This window comes from Talpa europaea (genome assembly GCF_964194135.1).
Source record: "Talpa europaea genome assembly, chromosome: 13".
Classification (NCBI taxonomy): Eukaryota; Metazoa; Chordata; class Mammalia; order Eulipotyphla; family Talpidae; genus Talpa; species Talpa europaea.
This window is the reverse complement of record NC_140080.1, coordinates 11,323,916-11,349,156: the sequence shown is the minus strand read 5'-3', so window position 1 is coordinate 11,349,156 and position 25,241 is coordinate 11,323,916. Positions and strand designations below refer to the sequence as shown.

At 37.1% G+C, this 25,241-nt stretch overlaps 1 protein-coding gene across 1 annotated transcript in view; it reads right to left on the bottom strand.

Moving 5' to 3' along the window:
* The window catches only part of MYOZ2 (myozenin 2), a gene marked incomplete at both ends in the record, with an annotated part of 32,541 nt that extends 7,514 nt beyond the window's left edge, over window positions 1–25,027 (bottom strand). Inside the window, 4 exons of the mRNA XM_084252398.1 lie at window positions 2,190–2,373; window positions 7,150–7,279; window positions 13,348–13,517; window positions 24,952–25,027. Of these exons, the coding sequence (XP_084108524.1) occupies window positions 2,190–2,373; window positions 7,150–7,279; window positions 13,348–13,517; window positions 24,952–25,027 (560 nt within the window). The remainder of the gene's footprint in view (window positions 1–2,189; window positions 2,374–7,149; window positions 7,280–13,347; window positions 13,518–24,951) is intronic.
* Between the last annotated feature and the right edge of the window lie 214 nt (window positions 25,028–25,241).

Genomic DNA, 25,241 nt, shown 5'->3' with positions numbered 1-25,241 from the left:
GATTATTTTATTCTTTGCAAGACTTTGGAAATAACTGGAAAATTGCTTAATTGCTTAATTGTCTCTCTGCGTCTCTTTCACACAAGTATACAAACACGCACTACATTTCCTAGTGGGAAAATATTGTGATCACTGATACAGTACTCACTTGGCATTTATACAATCTATAGGCATCTTTTTATAACCAACTCAATGTATGACCAGTTTGCTCAGAGAACTGGAAGCAAGCTTCTCAGCAGATGTGAGGTATTGAAGCTACAATATATAGAGAAGTCTTCTGACATCTCTAAAGCGCTAATCTCAAAAACAGGCCTCAAGTATTCCATTATTTTCCATTTTCCCCTAAGGTTTTACTTTTTATAATTTTTAAAAAATATTTATTTATTTATGCATATAAGAGCTGGGTACAGGCCAGAGATGCGGGAGGGTGAGAAGATTCACCAGAGACAGAGTGGGGAGTATAACAGGCATTTTGACTGAAATACACAGCTAAGGGGAGCAGTGGGTGAGACAGGAGAGGTCTGCTGCGCCATGTGGGTTGCTCCCTGGCCAGGAATTGAACTCGTGCTGCAGAGGCTATGGATTGCCTCATGGTGTGGTCCTTAACCACTTGCGACACCAGGGAGGCCCCTACTTTTTATAATTTTCTACACTCTCATTAAAGAAAACATTATCTCATTGATTAGAATGGGCCTCCAGTAGCTTTTCCCTGCACTCCTCAATCCCTCCTTAAATTCTATGGTGCACATCCTTTATGGGATAGATGTAGCACTGATTTCATTAGGACTCCTTGTAATGCTAATAATATATTTTTTTAAATAATAAATTTTATTTTTATATTCCCCATACAATTGCAGCCCCCCCATTCTGACCCCAATCCCTCCCCTCCTGACCCGCCCCCCTAAAAGTTTCTCTGGTTCATAGTTTTTTGTTGATTTTTATTTTCACTTTCTTATAGTTATTCATTTTCCTGGTCCCTTATTTAAGTTTTCTAGATTCCTGCTATGAGTGAGACCATCCGGTATTTTTCTTTTTCTTTTTGGCTTATTTCGCTGAGCATGATCCCTTCCAGCGCCATCCATGTTGCTGCAAATTGCATGTGTTTATCTTTTTTGAATGCTGAGTAATATTCCATGGTATATATGGACCACATCTTCTTGATCCAGTCATCTATTTTTGGGCATTTTGGTTGTTTCCAAAGCTTAGCTATTGTAAACAGTGCTGCTATAAACATAGGGGTGCAGGTGCTGTGAGACTAGTAAATATATTACTGATAATAATAGTAGTCTGAATATTATTCATTCAGTAGTGTGTAGAAGCTAAAATTTTAAAGTGCAATTATTCCAAAAATACCTAAACAGATCACTGTTTAAATAAAGCCTTGTGGCATTCTTTTGTAAGTCAAAGATTTACTCCTTAATTTATTAATTTTTAAATGAAGTGATTAAACAACTTATAGATTAGCTCTGCTTTTTTGTGGGTATGAAACATCATAGTGGAGATATTTTACTTTAACATGAATACCAAGTGATCAAAGAATGGATGAGGAGACCATTACAAATATATCTAATATACCCATGGAAATTATAAAAGATGGATAATGGGGGAAGCATTTTCCAATATATTCATTATGATGCAGATAGTATTTGGTAATATCTTTTGTAGCATTAGTTTTGGCTGGTTCATGTGCTGGAGTCTTGGGACATAAGTCCTTACATTACCTGTAACCTAGCTTAGAAGAATATTAAGTGGAATTTAGGATTGTAGTCTTTTTCATAGTACAGTTGTGAGTTATTTTTCTTTGTGTGTGTGTGAGTTATTTTTGAAATTCCTAAACAACATTGTCTTTTGAAGCCACATACAAACTAATATTGACCTTTGAATTAGAAATTATTATTAAAACAATACTTTTAAATGTGGGAGACAATGTTGCTGTTGTAATAGTGATAGTTCCTGAATCATTTCCTTCATTTTTATTTAAAAAACAACTAAGGCTTGGCATACCAGTGATATTGCAAAACGAGTTTTTGCCTAGGCTTAGAATATTTCGTAGATTGCTATCGAGGACTTTTACTGCAAGAAAATTTTTTTTCTACGAGAGTTTTCAGTTCTCTATACCATGCATGATCTAAAACCATGGCCAACAGTGTAGTGGATGCCAGCAGTGTCATGCAGGAAAATAGAATTACCTGTTAAAGCTCCTGTAATCAGGCAGTTCGGCCTTTCCTTCAGGCTGGAAAAGTTTAGGGTATAAAGCCTCTAAAAGCTCTGGATCATTGCTAATGGCCTGTTCCCAGGGCGACTGGTAGTACTTAGGGATAGCTGTGGTGTTGAATCTTTCAGGAGGAATTTCCTTCAGTGGTCCAGAATACCCTTTGGAAAAATAAAGCAAGAACAAGTAAACACAGAGTGTCTGAGTTTCTAACCTCACCGTACATTAGTCGGGTTTAATTTTTCAAGCATGCATAAAGATAATGAAGAACTCAGTGTTTCTATGATTTCTCAGAAAAGAGTAGTCTGAATGTGTCAGACATATTAAAACCCTTCTAGCATATGGCATTTTAAAAAGAAAACCACTTTTCTGTATATTTAAAATTTTCAAATCACAGTGATAGCTTCCTTGATTATCTTAGTATACATCTGTGTAGTGAAATTACTCAATTAATTTTTTAAAATTCTTCCACATGTTAATTTATATTATAGACACCACCATTAATTCATTAATTTAAAAATGTATGTTAAGTGTTTACTGTAGTCTAGACTGTGGGGAAATAGCACTGAGAACAAAATCTCCCTCTTCTCGGAACAGATATAGGTCTTGTCTATCTTTAATGAGTGTTCTGTGATTGTTTAAGCTTCGAAACAGTGAAATAACTTGTCTTCACTGTCTTATTTACATCCCCATCTTATTGCCTGGTGCACCCAGCTTTTGTTTACTTAGCTCCCAAAGATTTCTCACCTAGCCTTTCAGCGTCTGGTCTCACTGCTCAATTTATTCTTCTCACATATGCTGGAAAGTTTCTGTAAGTGCCATTTAAAAAGCACACAAATTGCTGGCATAAACGATAAACCATTTTCCCATGTATCAAGTGACACTCTTCAGGTGCTCAAAGCCACAGCTGTTTCCTCTTCACTCCACTGCCCTGCACTACTTTTCTCTTTCCTGCTATGTCAATCCTTTGCTCACTTGCTTGCTCCTACTTAAATTTAGATTTCCTTCATGTTCTTTCCCTCCTCTCAGATGCTTTCTATTTTCTTCTGTTAAACCACGCCCATTCTTTCATTACACCCACAACGTTGATCTCCTCCCAAAGCTCTGGATAATTCCACCTCTAGCAATTACTATTAGCAGTAATTTACGTTTCTTTGGATCACCTCCAGCAGTTAATGGTCTGCTTTTCTCTGCTTGCCACTTAAACACTGGTGTTAACTCAAAACTTTTCCTTACACTCCACATTCTGTCTAGAAAACCCATCTACATTCATGACTTTGACTATAACCTACATATTGATGATTCCAAGGTGTATGTGTGTGGGGGCGTGTGTGGGGGCATGTGTGGGAACATTTGTATGTGCACGTGTGTGCACGCAAGCGTGCATGCACGCAGTCCTCTGTGCAACCACCTACCATATTACCCAATATTCTTCTAGTGCCCATTCTATCCTGCTTACACCTCTATGTAGCTATTTTCTAATACATTCTGCAGCTTTTTCTGTATTTGTCATCTTAGCAGATATTATAGCTACATCTCAAGTGCCCAAAATAGAACCATTATCCTAAATCTGACCTCTGCCCCCATCTCTAGAACAAATCATTAAGTATTACAGTCACACGTTTTAAGGATTTCTAAAACAGTGGGCTCTCCAATTGGACTTCTGAATCACTATGGGCACCTATTTAAAATCTTGTCTTCTTTCCGAAGATTGGGCATTATTCTCAGTACAAATCATACGCCAGTGATCTGTAAATGGAAAATTGGGAAACTTTGCTCTAGAAAATTTCCTCTTTCTCCTTTATTTCCATTGCTGCTGTCCTGATTCAGGCCTTGACCTTCTCTTTCTGGGCTTTCACAGAAGCCTCCATCTAATCTTTCAGCTCTCAAACCCTTTTCCAGATATCCTCTATATTGCTGCTCAAGTGACCTTAGCTGGAAAACTTGATCCTGTCACTCACTTCTCTTTCTTAGGGTGTGAGAATGGCTCCCCGGGACAAAAATCTACTCAGTATGATGCACGTGCCCTCCACCTGCCCAGCTTCATCTGCTGCCATTGTTCTCTCATATTTCACCTCCATAGTTATGGGTCTGCTGGAAGTTTACTCTGTCCTCATATGCATCCTCATTGGTGCACTGTTCCCTGTGTCTGGAATGCCCTCCCCAATTCTTGCCCTGCCTTAACTTGAGATTGTCATTTCTGTCTCCCCCAGAAAAGCAGAGTTAATTTTCTTACTCTTTCCTCTGTACGTACAGGTGACCCCATTATCACAGCTACCACATTGTAAGTCCTAGTTCTTCCCTCAAGTTGATCAGAGGTCAACTACATAGAAACTTAAAATTTTTTAATTTTACATCTCTAAAAAATTCCTTGAAATCCTACTACACTAAAGAATTATTTTGTATATTTTCCCCAGCTTTTCTATACCCATAAACCTAATGACCAAATAAGTATCATTCTACTATACATGTAATTTTGCATTTTATCTTTAAGCTACTTTGAATGAAATACTTTTGAATGTTTCTCCACCACATTCATAATAATTTTAAGGTCTTTATGATAATTAAATTTAGGGACAATAATTGGTCTAATCTTTTCACATTTTTAAATATTCCTGGTTTTCCAATTTCCTTTTACAGAGTGAATTAACTAACAACATTTTTCTTTTTTTTGATATGCTGAATTATTTGTTTAACCTCTTAGAAAAATGACAATTTTGCAATGCTTCATGTCAACATTTAATTTTGGTATTAAAATATGTTTTAATATAACTGATTCAAATTCAAAATGACTTCATTCCAAAAGTATTATGGCATATAATATTTATTCTTGATTCATATCTGAGAAAAGTTAGTTTATGATACTTAGTCTGTATTACATATTTTCTAACATTTAATAATTGGATATTTTAGCTTTAAATAACTATATGAATTGGTACCTTAAATTTTCTCTTTACATATAAATATTTATATGTATGTGTGTTCTATATATTATTCACAGTAAATAAAATGCATATAAGCTATTAAATCATGTCTGCAGAGAGAAAGTGAGACAACAAATAAATATATTATGGGTATTTGTTCTGTCTCCATATTTGTGAATTCCTGGAGCATAGAAGTAAAATTTTCTATTCTTTTGCAACTACACAGTTATAATGATGATCATATAATCAAGTTTCTAACTTAGTGATGAGAGTATTAAATTGAACCAACATAAAGCTTTTCTATATGTCTTCTCTTTCCTATTTTAAAGAACTAAAGCACTAAATATTATAAAGCAAGAGGTTTCAGTATAGTTTTTGTAGGTAAGAGAATGTTTATGCATTCTATTATGTATAAGAATACAAAAGTGGATACGGAAAGGACTAGCTTTACCTGAGGTCTTTATGACATGTCAGGGACTATACGCACATTATTACCCTAAGTCCTCACAATGAGCCTGTGCAGTGAGGCTTATTTTTCTTATTTTACTGATTGAAGAAACTGAGACTTCAAGATATTAATTTTCTTTCCTCCAAACAGCAGTAAAGTGGAAAGGGATAGAAAGAGCTAGAAGGTAGAATCCAGGTCTACGTGATTCTAAAGCTTGTTTTCCTGTTATGTGCTTAATGCTATATATATAGAATCTGTTAGTTGTTTTTCTGCCAATAAAAAAAAGCTATTTGAAAGCTATTTGACAAATTTATTACAATGCTTCACTTCAGAATAATTCTATGCATTCTAATTGTGTACTTGGCCTTCTGTGTTATTTTATTATGTCTATCAATATTTTTTCCTCATGTTCAGTAAGAATATCTTAATAAACCTAAGCTTATAAGTGACTGACCTTCAAGTACTGGGTACAGTCAGAAGCGTGGGAGGGTGAGAGAATTCACCAGAGCCAGAGCGGGGAACAGAACAGGCAGAGTGACGAAATTCACTGCTGAGGGGAGCAGCGGGCATGGCAGGAGAGGTCTGTCATGCCATGTGGGACCCTTGCCGGTGGCCGGGGTCGAACCGGCACTGCAGAGGCTGCAGGCAACTTCGCAGCCCAGTGCTCAACTGCTGTGCCACCAGGGGAGGCCCCCTTCAATTTATTTTTAAGTAAAATTTAATATTATGTAGTTACATTAGTTATTGATTTTCAAAAAAACTATTACTCTTTGGAAAGAATTCTGAAAGTGTTTTTGCCAAACTTTCTGTTTATTTTAGAAAATATAGTAGGTAGTGCTAATTTCAAGATAAACACATTAGGAATAAGAAAACACTTTATACATTACTTGAGGAAATACTTAAAATATTTGCTACAAGTTATTTTGAAAAGATATTGTCTAAATAGCTCAGATTATTTTTCTGATTTAATATTTCAAAATCTGACAGTATTTCTGAATAACATATACTGACTTGGATAAGGAGTTGTTTCTCTTTTAAGGTAGTAAACAGATATACGATCTTAAGTGGTTGCATTTAAAGTCCTTTAAAGAAGCAGAGAATAATGAAAGCAATCTCCACAAGGTCACTTCATGTAAGGCTTGTCAAAATAAATTTGACACCAGACCTGGATTTAACTCATGAACAGTCAATACGGATTTAAATAAGGCCTTTTATAATAGCAGTTAGATGGAGTTATTGTGAAATTAAGGAAGACAATACATATCATAGCTTTCATAAATTGTACAGCCCAATACAAATAGAATTTAAATATATTTACTCGACTTAACTTTTAATATAATAATCACCAGCAAATACAACAGACCATCTGAAAGAACATAAGATAGCTACAAATGTTTTATATGCTCCTTTAGTGTAAATCTTTATATTTATTCTGTACTTAACCACAAAATAGATAGGGAAGGAGAAAAGCTGTAATATTTAAACCCCATTTACTAAAGGATCCAAATAACTTGAGTCATGACGTGCACAACAATCTTATTGTTTCTTTGTCAGGAGTAAGTTACCTGGTGCAATGTTGTCTGGATTCGGGGGAGTTCGTGGATCTGGGGTGTTGGGAGGAGTGAACGGGGCTTGCTGTGAACCACCTTCCAAGTTGTGTCCATCCAGTTTCCCATTCTGCATAGTAATATTGTGCTGTATTTGATCAAAAGCAAACTGCTGTCAGCTGAGTTAGGCACACTAAAAGGAGATATGTGCAACACTCCTTTTACACTTAGAATTAAATCATAATCCCACTTCATTGTTTTGTAAAGCCTCAGGCATTTTCAGTAATATGGTTGAGCCAGTGAATGAGAAATGCTAGTGATATCAATCAAAGATTTGTTTTGTGCTGACAACCCACTCGATAATAACGAAGAGTCATATGTTTGCCAGGCATTGTCTTGGGCTTGTACCCATCATTTAATTTACTACTCACAACATCCCTATAAGGGGAAATCTACATAATTTCGAGGTATTTACACATCTAATATTATAGAGCATTTTGGCCAAATATTGGCTTAGTAATCCTTACATTATTATTTGATTTAGAGTTGGGATTTACTAAAATTCTTTACTATCTCTTGTTTTAAAATTAGATGTAAAATTTGAACACCGTCATGTGTAGCAAAAAATTAAAACTTTAAGATACATAAAGCTGGGCCTCCCCGGTGGTGCAGCAGGTTGAGCACAGCACTGTGAAGCTGTCCGCAGCCTCTGAAGCACTGGTTCGATTCCTGGCCAGCCAGGGAGATACCCACATGGCGCAGCAGACCTCTCCTGTCTCGCCCGCTGCTCCCCTCAGCAGTGTGTTACAGTTCGTCTGCCTGTTCTGTTCCCCGCTCTGCCTCTGGTGAATTCTCTCACCCTCCCGCACTTCTGGCATGTACCCCAGTTCTTGTATAAATAAATAAATCTTTAAAAAAAAGATACATAAACCTGTACATTTTGGGATATCTAGAAAATAAAACGCTTCAAAGAAATGCTTTTAAATTTTAGTGAATTTTGTTGTATTATTATCATTTAGGATTTATTCTGTGATAATAGGACATTTTAAGAACAGTTAGTTTGCACTTAAACAGAGGGAAATAGACATTGTTATAGTTATGTCCTTAGAAGTATGGCTAAGCTTTATCTCTGTAATATTGCATTCCTTAAATTATAGATGGAAACACATCCATTTTAAAAAGAAACCAATCTGTTTAAGAAGTGCATAAAGTCAAATTGCCTTTTAGAAAATATTTTTAATCCTTCATTCATTTCTATATTTACTTATAAGATGCTATGGCAAAGCACAATTTTACATTTTAATACTTGTTTAAACCCTTTACGGAAATGTGAGGATCAAAGTATTTGTCTTAAAATACAAATATTTGTTAATTACAGATTACAAATAAAGTACCTCACCTGATAAAATTAGGGAAGAAATAAAGCTTATTCCTGTTTTTAGGTTCACCAAACCCCAGCCACTCTCAAGGTGCCTTTTACATTCTCCCTATTCTCTGTAGCACCAGGAGCAGAGTGGCTGTGGAAATACGTAGGGCATATGTTAGCAACAGTGAGCTGGTTTGTGGAAAGATGAAGAAATGAAAAGAACTTTTATTTGGTGAGTAGCAGTTCTTGATTACTGGACTTAGCAGTTTGCCTTTTAGTCAATAGGCCTATATAATGGAATATTACTCAGCGATCAAGAAGACAAACTCATGCTATCAGTGCATCATGGATGGAGCTGGAAGGAATTATGCTAGCTGAAATTAGTCAGAAGGAAAAAGACAAATACAGCATGATCTCACTTATATCTGGAATATAGAGAAACCAAACAAAAGGTGAAGAAAAACTCAAAACTAGAAGCTGACCATAGAACTGAGGCTTTCATCAAAGGATGGGTGAGGGGTGGTAGAACAGGGAGGATAAACACAAGGGAATATGGTGATGGCTCATGAGTGATATGGTAGTGGTAGAACTATGGGGAATACAACTATGTAAGGAAAAATAAATCAATTAAAATATAAAAGAAACAATTTTGAAAAAGTTGGGGTAATGCTGTACTCAGAAATATTAGTATTCAGCATTTTGAAATTAGCTGTTAGCTTGAGTGTTTGACTCAATTGCCTACAGTAGTATCTTTTTTCACTTCTGATCCTATGCCATCTCTTAAAAATATGGAAGTTCTTTGCTAATTTTAATTATAAATTAAAAGCCAGTTGAGATAAATATCAGACATTTAGATGGATCACACATAAGGAGTTCCTTTTTCTAAGTTCCTGAAATGTGACCATGAAATGAATGTCACCTAAACTTACAATCCAGTCTACCTACATTAATAAGAATCATAGTACTGACATTGTGCATAGACTTTTTCTTGGGGATTAATGATGAGCAGGAAAATCAACTCTTTCTAGCTAGACCTTAATTATCAGGAGACACCCAGTAACTCTATTATTGTTAAGTATACAAGCAAAGCTTCATAATGGTTGGGTAGTGAGTTGTTTTAGTTATGACATGAACCTTAAATTATAGAGTTCCATTATGAATGATTTTCTTCAGGAAAAGTTGGGAAGACAAATCAAAATGTGTTTCTTTTTATTGCAGTTAAGCTGGTCCTCAACAGAATAAAACCAATGCAGTAACTTAAAGGTTAACAAAAAATAAATTATGAAAACATGGATAATGTATATAATTTCTGTTAAAACACCAATATAAATAAAAAGATTTTAAAAAATCTGTTCTGTGATTTATGACAAATACATAGAAATTATATTTTGAACAAAATACAGAAGCCCTTTATATTTATTTTGGTTTTATTTTTCTATACTTTTTATAGTATACTGTCCTTTTCCCCAGTATTATTTAACATTTCTAGGGATTTCAAAAAAGTCCATAGTTATGAAATGCCTGTATTTTCTGACCTGTAAAACATGGATTGTTGCTTAATATCTTTTGTTAGTAATTTATAGAAAAAATTTTAATGATCATGAGTCACTCTTGTATTTTATTTTCTCTCGATTGCTTATTTTCTTCATCCATTTCCATTTTGACTTTTTTGTATAAGAAGTTGATAGCTTATGATCTAGGGCTTCAAAATTGGCTTGTGTAGCATACAAGTATATTTCCACTTGTTTTTAAAAATACAGCTTTCTTGTTATTGCTAATATCATGGAAGGTTTATGTGGTTTGAATTTGCCAGTTTCTCATCAGAATAAGCCCAGAGCTGAAATTATTATTTCTTAAATGAGAGTAAATACTTGAACAAATGGTATCTAATAATGTCTTTTTTTTTTTAAGTTTTTTTTCTTTCTTTTATAAAGGCATGTTTTATTTATTTATTTATTTGTTTGTTTGTTTTGTTTATACATGCACTGGGTACAGTCAGAAGCGCAGGAGGGTGAGAGAATTCAGCAGAGCCAGAGCGGGGAGCAGAGCAGGCAGAAGGACCGAAGTACACTGCTGAGGGGAGCAGCGGGCGGCAGGAGAGGTCTGCGAACCATGTGGGACCCTCCTCCGGTGGCCGGGGAGCAGCCGGGGATCGAACTGGCGCCGCAGAGGCCGCGGGCAGCTTCGCAACCCAGCGCTCAACCGCTGCGCCACCGGGGAGGCCCTAATAATGTCTTAAATGGTATAATAAAACAAGAAATATATAAGTTAAATAATTATTTTGACAATATAGCTCAAAGGAAGGCAGTAAAAGTAAATGCTCATGTCAGAAAATGCTGTGAATAAATTAGATTAATGTCATAAAAATCAAATAAAGATGATTCAAGAATTAGGTTATAAGTAAATAGTTCTTCCAATGTTATCTTATTTCCATCCCTAGACAATGACTATATTTATTTATCTTTGAGCTGCCAGCATAGTATCTAAAACATAGCAGGCATTTGATAAATATTTGCCAAAAGTATAAATACACGAATGGAAATAGAACTGAAGCTAATGTTATTTTTTTTTAATTCCTGTTATGTTAACAATGCTTCTTTCAAGTTGCACTCTAGTGCCTTGATCAAGCAAATAGATCATCACATCGTGTGGCTCACTTTATTCCTCAATGATGTATAGTACAGGTTATTTTTAGAATGAAGATCAGAGAATCCAAATAATTAAAGCCAGAAAGCACCTTTGAGAATATCTGAGTCCATCACCTTATTTTATAATTGAGAAATCAGGTCCAGAAAGGCAAAGAAAGTTTTAAATAAACTCCGAATCACCCGACTTGCAGATGAGCCAGGACCAAGACTTTGTCTCCCATTTCCCAGGACAGAGATTCCTTTAATTACATCAAGAGAAGTATGGGTGCCAAAAACTCTAGAATTCTGAGAACTGGGTTGTAGGAGTCTTTATTATGGTGTTGCTTAAGTCAAATCAGTTTACTTCCTTGAATACTACTTTCCTCATTTCTAAGGAAGGGGGAGTAAATTTCATCTGACTTTAGAGTATGTTATGTAACTCAATGACCTGTGACTACATTGCATTCAGTTTTCTGGTTTATGGCCTTGACTTATTTATCAGCATTTATTTTATTTATTTCAATATACCTGTTTGCACTATTTTATTTATTTTGAGCCCAATTTTCTAGGAACACAGAAAAATGATCAATACTTTCTTATACCTGTTATGTATAACCAGAACATGTTACCACAGGCATGTAAGATCACTGTCAATAATTTGAAATACTAGTGATGAGAAAATATGTTCCCTTAAGGACAGTTTTAATCTCATTGTCTCTTCTTCCAGAACTGCAGTTAAGACATTATTGTTAGAGGTGTAAACACAAGCTGTGAAAACAGGCATTATCCATTTATTCAGATGTCTAGACTTGTAGATGACTTTTCAAGGAACTTCTTTAAGCATCTTGTTTTATATTATCCCACAAAACTGCGTCACTGTGGTTATAACTGAAAGAATATGATTATATAATCAGACTCTATTAGATAGGGTTAATATTATTTTAGGCTCATACTGTATTAGTTGAGAATATTTTTTGATAAGATGACACTGGGCATAATTACAGAGTTAAATTACATTTATCCATGACTTCAACTGAAAACTCATCTTTCAAAAATGTAAATATTTTAGTTGACTAAGCTTTGATGTCTAACTAAATTCATAATTAGTTGACTGAACTAGATTCAATCCATGTATGTTGAAGGATGCGCATTATTGTGAGGGAACAAAGATTTAATTTAAGATGTTCTCTCAACACTTACATTAACCAAAAACATAACAAGTGAAATAGAAATTTGGGTAATGAATAAAAGTTTAGTGCTTGTGGGGATAGATGTTAGTTCTACAAGGTGTCTTAGTAATTATATTAAAAGATAGCGATGAAATCAGTCTGTTTGCTGTAAATATTCAAACATTTGCTGCCTATTCAAAACCTATTAGTGATGGCAGCTGGTAAATTTTCAGGTTTAAATTCGTAAGTAAACGTGCAGACTCTTCATGGCTATAGGAAGAAACCCTCAGTAAATAAAACATATTTTCTGTTGTCTCTGCCATTTCTTCAAATGTACACAGTGCACTATTTCCTCTTGATTCCTTATGTCTTGTAATTAATTTTTAGGACCATTTCCCCAGCACTAGTTGCTTTTCTACTATGAATTTCCTCTACAATCTCTCTAAATGACAGTTTAAATGAATATACTATTATTCAACATGTAAACATAATTAAATTAACTAGTTTGTTTATTAACTTTCAGTTGAGGAAGGCTTTTGTTCAGAGAGTTCTGTCCACAATGGTTTTGTTATAGTAGTTCTAGACTTCCCTGCCCAATGTGGAGTAAATGCTTTGAGAGGAGATGAAATATGTCTATACTTCCCAGGCACACTTCAGCACCAGGATGTTTTCAACCAGTGAAATGTGTACACTTTGTGGGGTGCTATGGGTTTTGGAATTATTTCCATCCCGAACACCATGGAACTTGTGATAACACCATGGAAACTTTTAGTACCACCATTCTCTACTCCCTCTCCCTCCTCTTAGCTGAACAGACCAGTTCTTCAATGTCAAATCTATGAGCTTACAAAGTCCCCATTGAACTAAAAAGATACTCATATCAAACACAATACTCCCTTTGTTTATACACCTAAACTATTCATTGTCATGGAAAAAATGTTCTAACAGAATCAACAGAAAGCAAATATGTAGAATACTTGTTTTGAAATTTTAGGAATATATACAGATTTAGCAGTACTGCCATTGAGATACCACACCATCACCTTATACTTACATTAATTTGTGTTTTAGATTCATACTGGAAATTTTCAAATGTGTACTTGTCAGATCTTCTCTGCCGCATCTTAAATAGTCTGGCACCACGGTTGCCAAGGTGGGATAATTCTTCCAACATGATGTCTCTGGGGACGCTGATCTTTTTGCCCAGGTCCATGCCATCTAAATCTGCAAAACAATATCGTTGTGCATGAAATCACCAAGGTAAACATTTTTAAAAATGCTTTTGCTAAATTCCATAAGTTATTGCCTGTTAGATGCTAGTGTGGTGATGAAGATATAGGGTCTTTATTCATACAGCCTTCGGTTAAAACCTGCTCTACTGCTTTCCTGTACAGTCATAGATATGTTACTTATTCTTTCCCTCAATTTCAATTTCCTTGATCCTAAAGTAGGGCTAATAGTAATAAAGACTACCACATAGGGTTAATATGAGGATTTCACTGAATGCTTCATATACAGCATTACCAGGGTACATGAAAAAGAATGAATGGAAGTTGGTTGTCAATACTAATAGTAATAGTGGAAGTTAGTTATTCTGTATTCAGTGAGTTTGCAGACAGTGCTAATTTCAAGTTGCCTTAGTAAGCTCTGTTTGCTCTCCCATATTTTATGTATTCTATGAGCTGTACCTGATGGCAGCATGCCTATCCTTTTACCCAAACCACCCTATTTTCCTATCTGTCAAAATACGATTTGTTCTTTATCTGGCATCATGGAGTCCAGGACAAAGTAGGCAGGTGATGTTCTGCTCCCCACTCGGTCTCTAGTGAATCCTCTCACCCCCTGTACCTCTGGCCTACACCCCAGTTCTTGCATCAATAAATAAATAAATAAAATCTTTAAAACAAACCAAAAAATCAAAGTAGGCAGGTGAGTACTGAATGAACAAATCCTGCCGATCCAGTTTAAGTGTCATTTCTGTGAATCTCTCCTCTAGTATCCCTTCTCAAGACTCTCCATGCCTCTCTGCATTCCCACAGCATTCTATCAACATTACTTAATTCCATGTTACTTATTTTATGATTTGCATTTTATTTATCTTTTAGTATTTGTGCCTCCCGTGCCACAAATATGACATGTTCAGTAATGAGTGCTGCTTTCTATCTCTAGTATTGAAGAACATTTCTAAAATCCTTTACAGATGAAATCTTTTACTTGCCCTGAGGAATAAATTTTTGTGTAACCCACACCATTCTTTTGCCACTATGGACTGCTATTAGATTTATAGGAAGAAAAATTGGACCATTAGTAAAATAATCATTCTAGATTAATTGGGGCAACAGTCCTTGATTTGACAAATTGACCCTAGTGATTAGAATTTGGGAAGTATTTAGGGTACAACAACAGAATTACTTATTAAATTTTATTTCCACTTTGCTTTAAAAAATTAATTTGTTTGCATATTTTCATGTTGAATGGAGAGGAGCGCCACTGATTCTAAAACTTATAACATCAGTAGTTCTGCTTCTAGGAAGAGAGAGTAGGTATGCTTTTAACTATACATCTATCAAGTACTACTAAAAATCCTTGACATTACGTATAAAACAAGCACAAGTAGCCTCTGAAAGGTGGAGAGAAGACCAGTTTGGGACCTCTAAACCCAAGGAATAACATGGTGGTAAATTCTCTGGGTTTTCCATAAGCCTCATTTACCCAAAGATGGACCAACAACCCAGAAAAACCAACAGGTGCCAACATAAAATTCCAACCAAAGACTGTTCTCACTAGTCAACAGACCAACACATGTACTATATAAGCTTCTGTAATTGGCTTTTTTAACTCTGTAATTCTCTGGAGATTTACCAATGTACTGTGTTTCAATAACTTGTCCCTTTTGACATAAATGGATCCATTTTTGGACCTTTACCCACTGAAGTACTTCTAAATTGCCTCTGATAATTCCATTGAGTAGATAGTGATTGATAGGAGTCTCTTGACTGTATCAGTATCAACAGTCTGGTTGTGATATTGTACTATAGGTTTGCAAGATGTTACCACACTGGTTCATCAAATGTAACAAGTATGCCACCCTAATACAAGATGTTAATACTAGGGGAAACTGTGTCAGGGAGAGGAAGGGGTATATGGAAAAGATTCATACTTTCGGCTCCATTTATCTGAGAAATAAAGTTTATTAATTTTCTAAAATTGCAACTTAAAAACTTCATAGCTTTTTGTAAAGCAATGTAGGCGAGATTTGTCTGACTCTCTAGTGTGCAAAAACCCCAAAATTGCTGTGTGTTACAGTTCCCCTGGGATGGCAAAAAATAACCAATGAAAGAGGAATCGGAACACTCTGTACAGAGCAGAATAGAAGAGGAATTGCTTGTCAGCTCTGCTGAGCTCTACAGGGAATATTCACCTTTGTCTTTTGTGTGTTTGCCATCTCTGCTACTGTGTGCTTGGACAGGAAAGGAGATCTGGGTTATTTCTCAGTGTCTATGAATCTATCCCTCAATATACCAGAGAGTACGATCATGGTGTGGTGGGGCTATTCAGTGTTTTGATGCTGGAATCAAAATAGTGAGTTCCTTTTAGATCACAAAGGATGGAAGAGATATAGTAATGTGTATACTAATACAAATGGAGAGTTCTTCTGTAAATTCTTCTTAAAATAATTCCATTGGCAATGAGAGAGAGAATGAGAAAATAAATTATTAACATTGAAAACCAAATGTTTGTCCTTTAATGAAATATACAATCTCTGCAATGTAATTATATGTTATTAATAAAGTTTTTAAATTGTTTTCCCTGAAAAAGCATCCTAGTGGGATAATTTGAAGAAATAATAAAAGGTCCCCAAATATGCAACCAATAGAAAATGCAGAGGTGAAAGGTTTTTGCAGGACTGGGATCTTTGTCCTTACACTAAAAACTACATAGTTTTTCTACAAGGAAACTAATTCAGGGATGCAACTTTCCCTCCATCCTGTTACCAGTGTGAGTCATTATGAAGAGTCAAATGAAAATAGAGGCACTAGAAAACGTAATAACATATCATTATGTTAATCTCCATGAGTTCTAAATTTCGAGTTATGGTATAAGTTTAACCTGGGGACTCAAGACAAAAAATTGAGAAAATATTTCCAGGCCATTTCCCTCTTTCTAATGGTCCCTCATACAAGCTGATTCCACCAACATCTCTGAAATAACCAAGTGACTTAGTGAATTCTGGCCCCCGAGATTCATAATACTCTTCTGAAGTATGTTTGGCAGGAATGAACCACCTTTGACTCATGCAGGAACTGCTACATGACCTGATCTAGGCCCACAGGAGTGACTGTCAAGTCATTTCTCTGCAGGGGGATGTGCCAGTATTTTCTTTCCTGCTGCATATATATATGGAAGTATATTACCTGGGAAACTGTTGGCAAGTACTTGGTAGAATGGCCGAGCCAGCCGTGGAGTGAAGCTCATAACGAAAGCAGAATAGCAGTAGACTTGGTGGTAGACATTGGCTACTTGCTGAAGCCCTACCAGATCTCTGAATCTTTCAAGTATATGGACCAGTAAATTCCTTTTATTATTTAGGTCAGTTGGTTCTTGACTTTGTCATTTTCAATTTAAAAACATGCTCACTGCTTTAGTTACCCTCCACAGATAATCAGCTCACTGATGAAGGTCCACAAAAAAATATGTTAAGGGGTCCTTAAAGAAGAGACAAGAAGAGAGCAGCAGGATGAAAAAATGGGCATAGCCCTAGCCACAGACTCAGTGGGATTCTTAGGACCTATCACTCCTCTTTTTTTTTTTATTTTTTTTTAATAGAGGCATGTTTTATTTATTTATTTGTTTGTTTGTTTGTTTTGTTTATACATGCACTGGGTACAGTCAGAAGCGCGGGAGGGTGAGAGAATTCACCAGAGCCAGAGCGGGGAGCAGAGCAGGCAGAAGGACCGAAGTACACTGCTGAGGGGAGCAGCGGGCGGCAGGAGAGGTCTGCGCGCCATGTGGGACCCTCCTCTGGTGGCCGGGGAGCAGCCGGGGATGGAACCGGCGCCGCAGAGGCCGCGGGCAGCTTCGCAACCCAGCGCTCAACCGCTGCGCCACCGGAGAGGCCCCTTATCACTCCTCTTTAGCAAAGTTCTGCAGCTGACACTGACGTGGCTACCATGAATAGGTGTGCAATAGAAGCCCAAGGAACTTCCCACCCTCAGTAACAGGGGATACCAAGAAGCAATTAGCAATGCAACCAACTACATTTAGTAAATTTATACAAAAAAGAGGCATCATCAAAGACAAAATGGAAAAAGAAGACACACAAAGTATTTTGCCGACCCTCAAACTCTTTGCTTATTCTTCATACTCCACTTTACCTCCTTTAAGCCTAAATTTTCTCCTCCTGCCCTGTAAGGAGTGGACAGTGAGTTGCCTGGGTCTTGGGGGCCAGAGACTCTGGATGACAAGTTCGTGAAGAGCAAATCTGTACTGACTCCTAGGGCGGATCACTAAATGTTCTTGGTATCTGTGAGCCAGCAGCAAACACAGTGAACATGAGTATTATTATTATTTTTTTTAATATTTTTTTTAAGATTTATTTATTTATTTATACAAGCACTGGGTACAGTCAGAAGCGTGGGAGGGTGAGAGAATTCACCAGAGCCAGAGCAGGGAACAGAACAGGCAGACTGATGAAGTACACTGCTGAGGGGAGCAGCGGGCAGCAGGAGAGGTCTGCGCGCCATGTGGGACCCTCCTGCGGTGGCCAGGGAGCAGCCGGGGATCAAACCGGTGCTGCAGAGGCCGCGGCCAACTTCGCAACCCTGCACTCAACCGCTGCGCCACCGGGGAGGCCCTGAACATGCGTATTATTCAACTTGAGTCAACTTAATAGAGAAATCACAGGAAAAAAACAAAGCAATATCTACATGGTAGAAATGCAACGTAACCTTACACCATTGTGTACCTCTTCCCAACCCAGTATCCAGTGCATCTCTCGTGGTAGCTTGAAACTGGGCATAGTGAGAGTGTTTATTTCTCAGAGACTGGCCAGCTCTACATACCAAAGCATTTCTCCCACAGAGAACCAGTTGTTAAGTATCTACTAGCACACTACTGCCTATGGGAATATATTAAGTCAACGCATTTTCTATAAGCAGACAACAAAAGACATAACTAAAATTCTCGAGATTTTCTTCCATTTCTTTACAATAGCTAATTTCTGCTATAACTGGAGAAGGAGTTTTCAGCCGTTTATGGCCTTGGAGCCTACTGACTATACGGGCACTCCCATTACTTAAACTTTCATGAAGAACTCTGTCAACAAGCACATAGAGTCCAGTTCAGCTGTTCCCTGCCCTTTATTCTGTTCAGGGTCTCACAGTGTATTTATCCTGAATGCCTGATAAATGATATAACTTATTCAGAATACACGTCCTTGCTCTGACGGATTAGAACCTTGTCTTTACAGCATTAGATCATCTATTGAAAATAATGTTGCCAGACATACTTTCCTACTGAAGTCATTGCTAGTGATGCAGCGTTTTCCATCGATTTTTAAAATATTTTATAGAAATGAATTGCATTTTGCTACTATTCCTGGGAAATCGATTATTTTTGAATAATTAAATACCTAGTTAGGAAAAGATACAGATATATAACTTTGGGGTCTTAAGCGTCATCAAACTAATTTCCACAACCCCCCCATTTGTAATCTCCTAGAAATATTAAACGATTGGTACCAGTATTCTTTCTCAGTAGTGATCCCAAATGTACCATATTCTGCAGTTAACATTTAAAATCTTACACCAAAAAGTTCAAAGATTTTGATCTTTCAGTATGTTTTCCTTTTACTTCTTATATCTAGGAGCCACAGTTACTATGATTATTATAAACCAGATGGAAAATTTTGCTTTCTGTTGGGAGAACACCAGTGACCTTTGAAAGTGTCATTAGTCCACTTTCACACCTTGCTTCAGTGTGTAATCTTATGAGCACACACAGGATGTAAATTCCTCCGAAAGGGAACACTCTCTTTTTGACACTGACTATGGGTTAGCACTGAGAAACATAGCAGACTTACATGTGAACAGGAAGTGTTGTATTTTTAGTCAAAAACTTTGAACGTGCCAGAGTTAAATAATTAGATAGAGACTCTAATTTTGCATCAGTGGGTACCTTTATCAACTGTTTCACCAAGGCCCTCCGGCAGCTGCATGCTGGTGGAGGGGAGGACCCTGCCTCTGATTCACTGTATGAGCATGGCTGCAGTCAAGAGATTTTCTCTGGCACAGGACTCTCTTCTGTTTACAGATAATTGGCCTATGTAGATCACATGATAGCCTATAAACATGCATTATTGCATGAAGCAAAATCCATATATACATATTACATGGACAACCATAGGCCAGACTATGCTTTTTTTTTTTTTGAAAGATTTATTTATTCATGCATACAAGAACTAGGGTACAGACCAGATGTGTGGAGGGGTGAGAGGATTCACCAGAGACAGTGGGGAACAGAACTGACCAAAATACACTGCTGAGGGGAGCAGCGGGCAAGACAGGAGAGGTCTGCTGCACCATGTGGGTATCTCCCCAGCTGGCTGGGATGGAACCCACACTGCAGAGGCCGTGGATAGCTTCATAGCATTGCGTTCAACCTCCCGGGCCACCAGGGAGGCCCTCAGACTATGCTTTTGAATACTTATTGATACTACTGATAAAAATAGTATTCATACAAATATTGTTGATAAAAATGTTTTAATACATTTCTGTACATTTATATGATGCTTTTGAAACACATCTGGGGGGGCTCCCTCGTGGCACATGGGTTAAAGACACAGCTCTATCAAGCTATCACCAGTCACTGCAGCATGAGTTCGATCCCTGGTCGCCAGGGAGCAACCCACATGGTGCAGCAGACCTCTCCTGTCTCAGCTGCTGTTCGCCTCAGCATTGTATTTCAGTAGATCTGCCTGCTCTGCTCCCCACTCTGTCTCTGGTGAATCCTCTCAACCCCCTCCCCTTGCCCCAGCACCTCTGACCTATACCCTAGTTTTTCTACACACAAATAGTTTTGTTTTTTTTTAAGGAAGAAACCCATCTGGGATTTATTATTTTCCCATTTCATCTTTCTGTGCCTTGATTTAAATCTAAGAACATTTTACAGAGTTTTGAAAATTTTTCTATTAGCCAAAATATTATCACTTAATAGCCACATAAATCTATAAGCATTAGAGATCTGAGGTGACCAATATTAATTTACAGGATTGAGTTACACAAACAGACATATCTAATATAGCTTAGGAGAGCTTAAGCACATTAAGATAGAAAAGAACAGCAAAGAAATCTAATGACATGTTTAATACAGTCTAAGATATGCTGATGTAGGAAAAGTAAAAGAGGTTGCACGTCGTATTTCGTAACAAATACGACATTTTCTACTCTGCACTTTTCAAACCGCCCTTGTCATTTATGTCAATATTATCATTGCCTCTAATGGTGAAAAACTCCAATACCCCGACATTTGTCTTCGACACATGGCACAGTCACTCGGAATCAGGAATTTCAGAATTCGGTGTATCAGCGAATCTGCCCTCCTCACTGGGAATCTGGTCTAGTCAAGAGCCCTGTCAGCAACAGCTCTCCATTTAGAACCTGGGCTTCCTGTTTTCAGACCACAAAGCTAAACTCTTTTCCTGAAATCGCAAAAACAATCTGCCCAGTCCTCTTCTGTGAGCTGGGAAAATCTGTTCACCAGTCATGAAGGGGAAAAAAAACCCAAACCAAAGCACATACCAAAAAGCCCTCTCAGAGCCCACATGAAAAAGCTATTGGGAACTAGGGCAGCCTAAGGAGGCATCTCCAGGCCTAGGAAACTTTCTCTGAACTGTGAGCAAGACCTGAGCTTAAGATCAGGGGCACAATGGCTCAGTCATCTATGGTCATATAATTCCAATTGCTTTCCCCCTCACTGCTGAACAGATAGCAGCTGCTCTAGATTGTCTCTCTGTTTCATTCCATGCCCCCTTCTCTTTTTCTATCAAGTTATTACTCCCTATGGTTCATCCTTCTATCAGAATTCAAGTTCCTGAGTGAGAAGAACATAACACCCGAAGAGCATGTTTAGATTTAGATTTAGGGGTGATTAATAGAGCTGGGGGGGCACAGGGCTATTACAAGCCATCTTTTCTTGCAGAGAAAATCGCCTATTTTCAGGTGATGGTAATGCAACTCTGATGCTTCTGTCTAGAGCACGGAGGTTGTGTTTCACAACCATGACAGAAAACAGCTAATACCACCAGCTGGCCTCCTTCTAATATTGATTATGCTCATGAAGATGATGACAATGATGATGATGATGATGATGATGATGATGATGACGACGATGATGATGATGATGATGACTGTGAGATGATAGGAAGGATGTTCAGTTTGCAAGTTTGCAGTCTTGGTGCTAAGGGATACTTTTTATTAATTACCTGTTGGGAATGTAGTATATTTGCTCACCAAAACCATAGTGGATCCATAATGAGTAACATTTGGGGTATAATTAGTGTGGTTAGGTATATTTTACTCATTTGACCCAGTCTTAAGTATTTTGGCCTATATAAATAGGGTTTTTTTCAGTAATTCTTTGTGATTATTTCTCCCTCAGATGGAATGAGTGCTCTGATTTAAAATGTTACCTTTTTGGAACCCTTTTACACTGTTGGTGGGAATACAATCTGGTCCAACCACTATTGAAAGCTATGTGGAGGACCCTTAGATTACTAAAACTGGAGCTACCATATAACCCAACAATTCTACTCCTCAGAATCTACCCAAAGGACACAAAAACATTAATTCAAAAGGTAACCAGCATTGCTGTTTGCTGCAGCACTATTTATAATAGCTAAGACATGGAAATGATCTAAACGCCCAAAACAAATGACTGGATCAAAATGCTGTGGCATATATACACAATAGACTACTACTCAGAAATAAAAAAAAAAAAATAGACTAATGCAGCATCATGGATGGAGCTGGAAGGGATTATGCTCAGTAAAATAAGTCAGAAGGAAAAAGAAAACTATCGGATGGTTTCACTTATAGAAGGTATAGGGAAATGTACAAAGGGTCAGAGAAAAAAAAGATGAAACTGGCAGGCAAATTATAGATTTGAGACACACAGCAGGGCAGGGGGAGGGAGGGGTCAAAACAGAGGAAGGAAGAGCACATGGGATTGTGATGATGGATCATGAGTGAGGTGGTAATGGGAGATTTATGGGGGTTACACCTGAGGGGAGAAATCAAATATTGTACAAAAATGAATAATGCTATTAGAAAAAAATTAAATAAACATAAAATGTTCCTTTTTTGATTCTTTTCCTTACTGACTCAAAGGTTCACCAGCTGTGGTCTCTCTTCTGACAAGAGGTGGACTAAACTTCCAGCTCCTGTTTAGATGACAAGCAATTTAGCCATCACCTTGTCACATTTTATTCTTTTCCAGGTTAAATATTCTTGGAAAGTGATATAGAAAATAAGTGAGCTAGAACAACAACAAAAATCCTGATGCTCAAGGGGAGAAGGAGGTAGGAGAAAGCTTTGAGAATGTCATTCCCTTATGTTTTATACAGGGAAATCTAACCCAAATTTGATTTTCCTTCTCTTCTAATTAAGATCAAAATAGTTGCAAGCTATATTTTAAATAATCCAGATTATTGCTGCTGTGAAGTGTTGGAAAGTTTGGAGGACTATTCCCCAAAAAGTTTCCCTGCATCCACGTGGCATTTCTATATCCTTAGAAAATAATTATAACCCCCTTGTTCCGGATCTCTAAACACCATGTCATAGACAAAAATCAAGTTCCCTATAAGATGTCAGAGAAAACACGAAAGGGAAATTATTTAAATTGTTTCATAGAGAATGAGAGCTGTTTTATCTGAGATGAGTTGAGAAAGAGTCTGTGATTATCCCAGCATTATCTGGAATGCTTGACCTCTAAACAAGGACAGGGCATGTGACTGCACTCACTGGGCTGGAACTCGACCCGTGACTCAGGGAGGACATCAGTAGGCTTTATATGGCTAGGAGATACTAGTGGTGAGGTAGTAACTTTGGGAGGTTTCTTTTTTCACCCTTGAAATATAATTGTATTTTTTCCATTGTATTTCATGAACACCAAAGTTGTTATAAAAAAGGAAAATATTCTTCCCCCTGTAGGTCTGTATCAGGAAAAACACAGAGTAGAATTCCACACGTGATATGAAGTAGGAATACATTAAATAGATCAAGTGATTTATGCCTGTGAGTGTGAGCCATTGGAAATGATAATTTATGCCAAGTGAAGTTTTAAGGAAAATAATTTAGTTTCAAACTCAAAACATAACTGATGTTTGCCATATTGATCCAAAAACACTATAAAAGCAATTTCAAATAAACTACCTGAAGCAGGAAACACAAAGACGCATACAAAGTTAAAAGAAGCATGAGTTTTAGAACTGTGGATTGGAAAAATTTCAGTTCTGAGACAGGATTCAGGATGATTTCACTCTATTCCAAGCCAGTCTGACATCGTAGTAAAACATGGGAACTAAGTTGAATCCAGTATGGTGATTTTGTATTGCAGAAAATAGAAAATAAAACTTCACTACAAAAGCTGTTAAACAGGACCACATTGTGTAAGGAACATCTAAAACAATCTTTGCTTGGTTCTATTTGGCTTGCTTTATGGAAGGCGAAATATAAAAATGCTGTACTTACCAATGTTGCTGGCCACTCCCACCAGATCACATGCCTCTAGTCTCAGTACTGCTCAGGTGAAAGGTTACATCCCTTGTCAATAAAGGGGAAGTAAGGAAAACCCTGAAGACTTGCTCCACAAATAAATCTGAAAAGTCTCAAGTCAGCCCTTTTAGGGGCCTGGGATATTCTACTTACTCACTTTTCAAATTGTTGCTACCCTTTGGTCGTGAACAAAGTTGAATTTCTCCTAAAACAGTGAAAATGTATAGAGACATTTGCTAGCACTTAAGAAAAAGGAGTAGAATATCATTTTCACATTTAATTTATATTAAAAAACATCTGTCATAAGCTTTATGAAAACTGTGCATTTTCCTAGAAATTGTTAATAAAAATAGACATCCATGCAAAATACCTTGGAAAATTAAATACTAAATGTGAAGATTGATTTTAGGGTTAAAGACATTCACAATGACTTTAACTTCCCATTTGATTAACAACTTTTTTAAAGAAAAGAATGACCAAGCCTATTTTGAATGCGTTCTGTAGTATAAGGTAAAAGAAGCCAAGATATGCCATGTGGGATGAACTATGAAGACAAGGTTGTATGAACCCTGTCCAAGAAAGAATTGCAGGTGATATTAACTGATAACGCGAAATGGGAAAGACAAACCAAGCAGAATGTACATCAGCTGTCAGATTGCTTCATTCCTTTAGAGCAGTTGTTCATCTGAAAATAGCTTCCAAATGAGAAAGGATGACTGAAAAAGATCAGTTACCATAGGCTGTTCTACCCCCCTCCCAGCTCCAAGATTGTTACAGCAGAACAGCAAGAATTGAGAGGAAGTAAACTAGAGAATATTAAATAACAGCAGGAAGAGTCTCTATTCATGCTGAGCTATGTTATTGCGGGGAAGGATTTTTATTGGTACCATTTCCATGGATTTCCTTCATGATGGCTGAAGCTTGCTGCTTCCTCTGCTTCACCATGGTACTATGTGATAGCATGGCTTTTTTTTTTTTTTGTCTCCCTGTTAAAAATAAAGGAGCATTATTGAAGCAGTGTGAACAGCTCATTTGGAGTGGTTTATAATTGTCCCATTGAGAGTGTGTTTGTTCTGTATTAAGACTTTATTATTGCTTTCTACTGAAGGACTTTAACATGCATTCCCTGTCTGATGACAGAGCATGGTATTCATCGACAGACAATGTCACGGTGGAC